The sequence below is a fragment of the Nycticebus coucang genome, chromosome 1 (genome assembly GCF_027406575.1).
Source record: "Nycticebus coucang isolate mNycCou1 chromosome 1, mNycCou1.pri, whole genome shotgun sequence".
NCBI lineage: Eukaryota > Metazoa > Chordata > Mammalia > Primates > Lorisidae > Nycticebus > Nycticebus coucang.
Window position 1 is genome coordinate 181503064 of NC_069780.1, and position 10605 is coordinate 181513668.

Sequence of the window (10605 nt, forward strand, 5' to 3'; positions counted from 1 at the left end):
TATTCCCTGAGACATTTGGACTTAGTTCAAATACATCTCTGAGTCTATATTAAAGTTCACATCAAAAGCTAATTTCTGTCTTCGAATTTACTATGCAAAAATCATAAGCTTAAGTACCTCTGGACTCCCTGGGAAACAAAACAGAACAGCTAACGGTCACGTTCAGAACTAAGGATAACAGGTAGAAGATTTAAAAAAAAAAAAAAAAAAAACGAGAACACGATTATCTGGACCAGCACAGACTCCTAAGCGCGCTCTCCGCGAATGCGGCGCGCCAGCTGCATGTCTTTGGGCATAATGGTGACACGCTTGGCATGGATAGCACACAGGTTGGTGTCTTCAAAAAGACCCACCAGATAGGCCTCGCTGGCCTCCTGCAGAGCACCCACTGCCGCGCTCTGGAAGCGCAGGTCTGGCAGGAGGGCCTGAGCCACCTCCCGCACCAGGCGCTGGAAGGGCAGCTTGCGGATGAGAAGCTCCGTGGACTTCTGGTAACGTCGGATTTCCCGCAACGCCACGGTGCCCGGCCTGTACCGGTGGGGCTTCTTCAGCCCTGATAGAGGGGGCACCCGCTTGCCGGAGACTTTGGTGGCCAACTGCTTTCTGGGCGCCTTGTCGCCGATCTGCTTGCGGGCGGTCTGCTTGGTCCTCGCCATGGCAGGGGCGCAGGCCTGGGCCCTTCTCCTTGGCTGAGCTGGGCGCCCTGCAGGAGGCGCTGGAGTCACAGGGCGAGGGCACCCTGGCTGCAACACAATTCAGACAGCCCGTTAGTGTTCAGCCATGTAGAAGACAGCCCCCCACACCGGGCCTCTCCAACCCTGCCCCACACTCACCAGTGCACAGTGTGTAGGTCCGAAGTCCGGCTGCCCCAAGCCAGTGACCTCCTCCTCTGCTCAGGGTGGCACCAGGGGACCTTTAAGGGTGGGCGGCCCCTTGGAGCCTGCCTTGACTAGGGAGGGATGTGGTGGCGAGCAGACTCAGGTCGGTGGCCCGATGGGATGCCTAAGGCTTGGGAGACCCTGACCTGTGCGTCCTTTCTGGCTGTTGGTCTGGGGATGCTCTGCGCTCCTAGACTCCGTGGAACTTCAGTCACTTATAAAGGGCTCAGATGATTGGATCAGACCCACCCTGTTCCTTCTGGTATATTTATTGAGTCACAGACTGGTAACCTAATCAGGTCTGTGAAAGGCCCTCGGTTCCGGGTTTTGCCCACCCACAAGGGAGGGGCAGACGTCTGGAGTGGGCATTATGAGAGAGATGGTCTCCCAGAATCCTGCCTGCCACAGAGATCCAGAAAGTGAATATCTCTTCAGCATAATGGAAACATTTATAAGTATTTTTTTAAAGATGTTTTTATAAAGTTGTACCTTAGGTGTCTTCAAAAAAACCTGAAGTGATGGAGCAACAAGTCCATTGTCGGGTACCCTGAGCATGACATGGCCTGAGAGGAAGGAGACTGTGGAAAGCCTAAAGAGGCTCTCTGTAGCTTTTCCCTCTGCAGGTGATCTTCAGGTGTTTTTCTCCCCCAGAATGACACACATGGAAATATGGAAATCACTGGAAAGCTGATGACGATGATAAAACTGTCATGTGACCCACTGATACTCTTCCCTAGTTCCTTTTCCACCTTGAAATGAATGTGAATGTCTTGGTGCTTTCTTGAACAATTGCTTTAGCTAGAAAGAAGAATTAGGGTGGGTCCTCCACTTTGGTGTTGCTCCACCTTTAATCCTATTCTGAACCACTGCTAACACCCAAGAAAGGAGGGAAGGCTCTACAGTCTGGGAATTCTTCTCCCTTCTCCAGATGGGCTTTCAGAGAGGGGGAGCTCATGTAGGCTGAGGAAATTGAGGAAACCTGTTGATCATTTAGTAACATCTGTCACTTCCTGAGAGTCCTCCTATTCTACACCTCCTGGGGCAAAGGAAAGAACCTGACCAGTCAGTAAGTAAGGGAGGGAGGGAGGGAGTCTGCCTCTCCCCACTCCTGGAGACAGACTCATAACAAAGAGCTGCTCGGGCGGTGCCTGTGGCTCAGTCGGTAAGGCGCCGGCCCCATATACCGAGGGTGGCGGGTTCGAACCCGGCCCTGGCTGAACTGCAACCAAAAAATAGCTGGGCGTTGTGGCGGGCGCCTGTAGTCCCAGCTGCTCAGGAGGCTGAGGCAGGAGAATCGCTTGGGCCCAGGAGTTGGAGGTTGCTGTGAGCTGTGTGATGCCATGGCACTCTACCAAGGGCTATAAAGTGAGACTCTGTCTCTACAAAAAAAAAAAAAAAAAAAAAAAAAGAGCTGCTCAAGGGAGATTGCTGCCTGGTTGTGGTCACTCTGTCTCGTTGGCTCTGCTGGTGATTTTCCCTCTTGAAGACTCAGAAAACCAGTGATTTTTCCATCTTAAGGAGCCAGAGAACCAGGATAATAGAAATCAGGAAGTTGGACTCGATACTTTGGTGTGTCTGGTCATTCTTTGGCCTTTAGCACACCACGAACTGAGGGCACTACCACCCTGACAATCCAGACATTTGATCCAAAATGAACCTTGAGAACATCAACCCAAATAAAACGAGCCAGGCAGAGAAAGACAGATACTACGTGATCTCACGCATATGAGCAATCTAAACAAGCTAATCTCTTCTGCTTCTTTCTCAATCTGCCACAATAAATAAATAATAAAAATTAAGAAGCTAATCTCGTACAAGTAGAGAGTAGAATGTCACAGGCCAACATGGTTAGGGATTGGGGTTTAAGGACATCTTGGTCAAAAATGCAAAATTTCAGGTAGGAGGAGTACATTTAAGAGTTTTATTGTATAACATAGTACTGCAATTAACAATACATTGTATTCTTTAACAATGCTATAGGAATAGATGTGAAGTATTGCCACCATACAACACAGGTAACTGTGTGAGGTAAAGCACATGTTAATTTAGCTAGACTTAGACATCACACAATGTATACTTACCTCCAAACATCATGTTGGCTTGCCAGGGTGGCTCATGCCTATAATCCCAACACTTTGACAGACCAAAGCAGGAAGATTGCTTGAGGCCAGGAGTTCAAGACCAGCCTGGGCAACATAGTGAGATCCCCATCTGTATAAATAAATCAATAAACATACAAACAAACAAACTGCTGGGCTGGCAAATGCTTGTAGTCCCAGCTACTCAGGAGGCTGAGGCAGGATGATCACTTGAGCCCAGTAGCCCAAGGCTACAGTGAGCTATGATCATGTTAGGACTGAGGGAGACCTTATTTAAGAAAAACACAAAAAAGCAAAAAACATGTTGAACATATAAATACACACAATTTAATATGTCAATTTAAAATAAGTAAGTAAATGATTCATTTATGTGTTGTTGCAAGGGATAAGGGGTGAGAGAGTGAGGGAGGAAGGAAGGGAAGAACATAAAGGATTTTGCAGAAATAAATCTATTCCATGCAGTACTATTAACAGAATCATGAATATGTCTCATTACGCATTTGTCTGATTCCACAGAATGCACACCACCAAAGTGAACCCTAAGGTAAGCCATGGTCTCTAGAGGTGATGTGTCAGTGTAAGTTCAGTGAGTGCAAGAAATGTGCCACTCTGGTATGGGAAATTGATAGCCGGGGTGGGGGGTAATCTATACATATGCAGGATGGATGTACAGGAACATGTCCTGCTTTCTGCCCAATTGTGCTATGGAACCTAAAACAAAGCTTTATTTTAAATCTTTAATAGGAACTTTCCTTATAACTATAAATATGGTAAATTTCTTGTTCTGCATGGATAGGTGTTAATTTCTACTACAAGTATCAAAAAAAAAAAATCTATTGAAAATGATTGAGCCCAGGCATGGTGGTGTCTCCTATAATCTTAGCACTTTGGGAGGCTGAGGCATGAGTTTTGCCTGAGCCTAGGAGTCCGAGACCAGTCTGAGCAAGAGCAAGACCCCATTTCTACAAAGAATAGAAAATTCTGCCAGACGTGGTGGTGCACACCTGTAGTCCCAGCTATGTGGGAGGCTGAGGCAAGTGGAGCACTTGAGCCCAGGAGTTTGAGGTTGTGGTGAGCTGCACTGTAGCCAGAAAGAAAGAGTAAGACTGCCTCAAAACAAACTAAAATATGGATCCCAACTCAGTGACCAGCTACGGAGGAGGCTGAGGTGCAAGGATCACTTGAGCCCAGGGATTCAAGGCTGTGGTGAATTAAGGATCCAGTCCCTACACTTCATTCTCCTCTCCTTCTCCTCCTTCCCCTTCTTTTTTTACAAAAATACTTGGCAAGTGTGACCATCCCTGCACTTCAACCTTTCAACCTGAGCAACAGAACTAGACCCATTTTTTTAAACAAATGCAGTGAAAGGGGATTTGTTTGTTTTTAATTTTTTTGCAGGGAGCCAGAATTGTGGGAGTAGTAGCTGTGACCTCAGCTCAGCAGCTCAGCAAGGTTAGAGCTAGTTTCTCAGACCCTGGTGCACTTCCATTTCAGACACCAGAAGCATGGGTCAGCCCATCTGTCACACCCATGTTCAAGGTGGAAAAGGAACTAGGGAAGAGTATCAGTGGGTCACATGACTGTTTCATCATCATCATCTTCAGTTTTCCAGTGATTTCCATATTTCCATGTGTGTCATTCTGGGGAGAAAAACACCTGAAGACCATTCCTGCAGAGTGAAAAGCTACGGAGAACCTCTTTAGGTTTTCCACAGTCCCCTTCCTCCCAGGCCATGTCATGCTTAGGGTACCTGATAATCCACTTGTTGCTCCATCACTTAAGGTTTTGTTGAAGATACCTAAATTGCCTAAGGTACAACTTCATAAAAACCTCTTTTTTAAAGATACTTCTAAATGCTTCCATTACTCTGAAGAGATGTTCACTTTCTGGATCTCTGTGGCAGGCAGGATTCTGGGAGACCCATCTCTCCCATGATGCCCACTCCAGACGTCTGCCCCTCCCTTGTGGGTGGGCAAAACCCGGAACCGAGGGCCTTTCACAGACCTGATTAGGTTACGAGTCTGTGACTCAATAAATATACCAGAAGGAACAGGGTGGGTCTGATCCAATCATCTGAGCCCTTTATAAGTGACTGAAGCTCCACGGAGTCTAGGAGCGCAGAGCATCCCCAGACCAACAGCCAGAAAGGACGCACAGGTCAGGGTCTCCCAAGCCTTAGGCATCCCATCGGGCCACCGACCTGAGTCTGCTCGCCACCAGATCCCTCCCTAGTCAAGGCAGCCTCCAAGGGGTCGCACACCCTTGAACGTCCCCCGGTGCCACCCTGAGCAGAGGAGGAGGTCACTGGCTTGGAGCAGTGGGACTTCAGACCTACACACTGTGCACTGGTGAGTGTGGGGCAGGGTTGGAGAGGCCCGGTGTGGGGGGCTGTCTTCTACATGGCTGAACACTAACGGGCTGTCTGAATTGTGTTGCAGCCAGGGTGCCCTCGCTCTGTGACTCCAGCGCCTCCTGCAGCGCGCCCAGCTCGGCCAAGGAGAAGGGCCCAGGCCTGCGCCCCTGCCATGGCGAGGACCAAGCAGACCGCCCGCAAGCAGATCGGCGACAAGGCGCCCAGAAAGCAGTTGGCCACCAAAGTCTCCGGCAAGCTTGTGCCCCCTCTGTCAGGGCTGAAGAAGCCCCACCGGTACAGGCCGGGCACCGTGGCGTTGCGGGAAATCCGACGTTACCAGAAGTCCACGGAGCTTCTCATCCGCAAGCTGCCCTTCCAGCGCCTGGTGCGGGAGGTGGCTCAGGCCCTCCTGCCAGACCTGCGCTTCCAGAGCGCGGCAGTGGGTGCTCTGCAGGAGGCCAGCGAGGCCTATCTGGTGGGTCTTTTTGAAGACACCAACCTGTGCGCTATCCATGCCAAGCGTGTCACCATTATGCCCAAAGACATGCAGCTGGCACGCCGCATTCGCGGAGAGCGCGCTTAGGAGTCTGCGCCGGGCCAGATAATCGTGTTCTCATTTTTTTTTAATCCTCTACCTGTTATCCTTAGTTTTGAATGTTAGCTGATTTGTTTTGTTTTCCATTGGGTCCAAAGGTACCAAAGCCTATGATTTGGCGTGGGAAATTAGAGAGAAAAGTTAGAATCTGACAGTTTTTCCTGTTTTCTTTTTTTTTAAATGTGGACTTTTAATATAAACTCAGTATGTAAATCATTAGTGCCAAGTCCAGAAGTCTCAGGGAACTAATTAGCAGTTCAACTTCGTAATAGATATAAACGAGTTCGTTTTGTCTGGACAATACTAGCATTGGACTTTTAAAAATCAAGTATCTTATTGATGACAACTAAATGTGCATTATATCAAAGGGCAGATTGCACCCAAGCATTTGTGTTATCCTACGTGCAACCATGATTCCAAGGTTTCCAGTTTGCTATGAACATATATTAAACTGTATACTATACTCTGTATCCACCAGTTATTTCATTGAAACAGTGCATGTTTGTGTGCAAGGGGGAGAAACGAAGCAAGGCTCAGTCACTGCTGAACAGCACAGAGCTGCAGGGGTGACCTTAAAGCCTTCAAAGGTTCACACTTGTAGCTCCAGATGCAAATCACAGAGCTCCAGGTCCACAACACAGCCATGGACCAGGCCTGTGCACAAGCCCAGCACACAGGTGGGCAGACAAGTGTGTCCTGTGAAATGCCCTATGGGCACTTGCTTCTGTCCTCAGTGGCTCAGGTTTACTCAGATCCCACTGAAAGCCTGTGTTTTGTGCATGGCTGGGAAAGCTTCTAAGCTGAGTGTCTGTCACCACTGCAGTGTTCTTTGATGATGCTGACCTCTACCCTTTTAAGGATCATAATGGTTTCACACTGAAGCCTGGAGTTGCTATAGACTTCCAGAGACAGTTTCTCTTTACCTCCAGTGTTCAGAGAGACACAGGCCTGCCACAGCCTCTGGAACACAGTTTCCAGGACTCCCCACTGCACTTGGTAAAAAAAAAAAAAAAAGAATGAGCTGAGAGCAATGTAAAGTTGGGGAGATATTGAGTCCTTTGTATCTTATTTCTTTCAATTGTTGAATCACTTTAATTACTGAGAAAGCCCTCCCTCCTGGTCTAACTTGTTATACTCCTATTACACCAACATAGGACGTTGGTAAAATAAAACAAGAGCTAACAAACAAGGTCAGAATATGGTGGTGTGAAATAGAATTCACCCATTCTTGATATAGTTTAGAAGCTTCTGTAATAGTCACCCAAACAATAACAGAGTGAATGTATGATAAATCCTATTTTATTGACAAAATATGAGTGTAAAAAGAAATAAAACAATATTTTGTGGGGAAGTATATTTGGCTTCAGGAAGAAAAACTGGGCTACTCTCCATTCAACCTTAGATCTGAAGTGGGGTGGGTAGATTATTTTTGCCTGCACTCTATGATTCAGGGACACATAGCAAAGGTGAACAGGCTGAAATAGCAGTGTGGATATCTGCAAGCTGAGCTGAGACTGTTCATGATGATTCGCTAACGAACCTCAAGTCTTTATAATTTGTAAAAGCGTTCTGCAAACAAGACGTAGGCTCAGCAAAAGTAGAGTATGTAATAACGTCACAATTCCTGATGAACCTACCTTGTCCCGTGTTTTAACAATTTCTTTTCCTGTGTTGCTATGCTCAGGTTTAGTTGGCTGAATGTATCCCCATTTGAAACTAGTATGTTTCAGAACAAAAAAAAAAATGAAGACTACTCTAAAATGATGATTCGAAATAAATTTTTGTTCCATATAGAAAAACTGGTAATAACACAGCAAACATGAACTATCAGTAGCCTCCCTCTGTACCTTTGAAACTGCACAGATGATGATTGCAAATGGCTGTTTGCAGAAAGGAGGCTTTTTGGAAACTGTTTTTCTCGCTCTAGTCATATATGAGGCTCTAAATACTAGAAACATAAATATTATGTTTCTGTCCTAAAACTGTAAAAGATCACTCACTAACATAAAATCCAATCAGTAGATATATAAAAACAGTCAGTTTAAATAAAAAAAAATGCTTTCTGATTTCATTCTTATTTTTGCAGGTTGGAAAATAATTTGGACTACTTATAAGAAAATATAAAATCCTTATAAGGCTAACAATGCCAGTGCTCCTGCTTGCTACACAGACTTGAGGACAAATATCACAAGGGAAGTTTCTGGATGCCTCATCTACATAAACCCTGATGTAGCATAAACCCAAGACACAGCAACTGCAGGCTTCAACATCATGGTCTCTTAGATGGAGTTTCTCTGTCTGAAAACAGCTCCCTGTCTGCAGGAAGCTCAAGGCTCATGGAGTTTCATCTCCTAACTATTCAGAAAGAGAGAAACGTCTCAATGTGCCTTAAGGGGCCAGTGTCAGAGTTTGAGAAAGACATCAGAGTGGTGGGTCAATGCAGGGTGGACTTCGGGCACAGACTGTCCTATCACGGGAATCATAGAACCAGTACTTCTTCCTTCATGATCTGACCTTGCTACATAGGATTGGGCCCAAAAGAATGTGGTTTCCTTATACCTGGTGTTGGAGATCTGGCCCTTGGACTTAAACCTCTGCACAGCCTTCCCCACATGCTCTAGTTGCAGTGGGGGAGTTTCTTCCCATGTCTCCAACACATCCAGGACCTCGTCTACCAATCTGCTAGGATGGATGGCATCATACTGCTAATGGGTAACTACGGGAAAGCTGACCAACAACACAGTTCACAGGGGCCAGCCATTCCTCAGACAAGGATGACGGCAGGAATGTCATCGTCTGATCCTCCTCTGCATCCGTGATTGGTGGACTCATTTCTTTTGTTTAGAATGCATTTTCAACCTTTGGTCTATAGGAGAAAATGAGCATGACTCTTTCCTGTCACGTGCTGTAAAGCCTGAGACATCTTGACTCCTGAGTTGTCCTTCCTGATGTGCAGATTCTTCCAGCTTTCCATCTGGGTCCTCAGGGATTACCCTGGTGGTGGGCCCCTTGGCCGTGGTGGGTGTCTCACCAGCCACATCTGTCCACCTCCCTATTCCTGTAGGTGAGGTGCAGGTCTGGTCCATGGCAGTGCTGCAGAGGCAGGAGCTTGTGGGGTAGTTTGATAATAGATCTACAATGAGAACTATTGCAAAGAGTTTAGCTGTGGGATTGGCAACTGAATTTGTAGAGCCGTAGTTGATCAATGACTGGACACAGCACCCTCTCTTCCCTTCCTACAGACAAATATATGCACTATTTTTTCTATCTTCCACAACATGAAGAAACTTGTGGATACCGAGTACAGTCATGTTAGATCCATGTAGAAGACATTCTCACACACTGAGCATCATCAGACCCAACCCCAGACTTACCAGCTTGCATGTCCACAGGTTAGAGGTTCCACCGCTTAGAGTGGCCGCCTCCTCCTCTCTGGATGGCACCAGGGACATTCAGGGAGGACCCAGCTCTGTGGAGGCTGCCTGAATGAGAGAGGGATTTAGTTGCAAGGTGACTCAGGTTGTGGCCAGATTGGATGCCTAAGCGTTATGGGACTGAGGCCCACCTGTCTTTTCTGAACCTTGGTCTGGGGATGCTCTCAGCTTCTCCCAGGTTTGAGAAGTGGAGTTCCCCTGGTTTACATTGCCAGTAGTGCGGAATCTCCCTCCTAGGTAATCCCTTTTGGGCTGAGCAATGTCCCTGAAGTTCAGTCCCTAACACCAGACTCAGATGATTGGATCAGATCCACCCATCTTACTTCATTGGATAAACTAGTTTACATAATGTCTAACCTACACAGGGACTGGAAACCCCATCAAATTCATGAGTTTCACCCAAACTCAGAGAGAAGAAATGTCCAGACATTTCAGAACTCTGTCAGCCTCATAAATTCTGAAAGTTTATATTTCATAATGATAAGGAGAAATCTTACACTAAAAATGAAACATTTTATAAAGTTGCACCTTAGAAAACTTAAGTATCTGCCCAAAACCACAACTGCATTGTTTCTCAGGTACCCTGAGGATGAACTGGGCTGCGGAGAGGAACTTGGAAATATTTATTTCACTTTTTACCTTATATGCATGTATGTTTCCATCTGTTGGAGAGAAGCATAAGAGAGAGATCAACAAAATTATTTAGAGCATAAAAATATATACCACATGTGGAAAAAATTGTGTTGGGAAAAATGCATAAAAAGTAGTTCAGAAGATAAAGTCGGCAGGAAGATATCTGATTTTAAAGAGATTTTGTATTTTTCAAAATATTTGATAGTAGATATGAAATTACTTGTGTTTTTGGCATTACACTGAAGACATTTAAAAGAATACCATAATTTTATTTTTAAGTAACAAAATTTGCAATATACAAAACATTCTTTGCAAGACTTGCAATGCATGTATCTAGATCTATGTATGTGAGAGACACAAAGATTTTTAAACTCTTAAAGGGAAGACGAATTCCCTCCACACTTTACAACATTAATTATTAAATGGAGAATGATTCAACTTCTCAATTCAATCAGTTAGTATAAATATTAAATTTAGAATGATTCAAATTCTAAGCAACTCGCCTTCTCAGCATTCCTTCCTAAGCTGATTTTACTTATGCAAGAATCAAAGATCCTAAAAGAATCTAAGAACTTGGAAGCACCTCTCTGCATATGAAAATAGTATGTATAGG

At 45.6% G+C, this 10605-nt stretch overlaps 2 protein-coding genes across 2 annotated transcripts; one reads left to right on the forward strand and one right to left on the reverse strand.

Moving 5' to 3' along the window:
• Positions 1-219: 219 nt before the first annotated feature.
• Positions 220-656, reverse strand: LOC128586748 (histone H3.3 type 2-like). Its single transcript, XM_053592835.1, has one exon. The coding sequence runs from the start codon at positions 654-656 to the stop codon at positions 246-248; it is 411 nt and encodes a 136-aa protein (XP_053448810.1). The 3' UTR covers positions 220-245.
• A 4775-nt stretch (positions 657-5431) lies between these two features.
• LOC128589961 (histone H3.3 type 2-like) lies at positions 5432-5913 on the forward strand. The gene has a single exon (XM_053596930.1). It carries the CDS (start codon positions 5503-5505, stop codon positions 5911-5913), a length of 411 nt encoding a protein of 136 aa, XP_053452905.1. The 5' UTR covers positions 5432-5502.
• The last annotated feature ends 4692 nt before the right edge of the window (positions 5914-10605 follow it).

Excerpts from the sequence above, each read along its gene's own strand:
- LOC128586748 (XM_053592835.1), bottom strand. The coding sequence starts at position 656 with ATGGCGAGGACCAAGCAGACCGCCCGCAAGCAGATCGGCGACAAGGCG.
- LOC128589961 (XM_053596930.1), top strand. The coding sequence starts at position 5,503 with ATGGCGAGGACCAAGCAGACCGCCCGCAAGCAGATCGGCGACAAGGCG.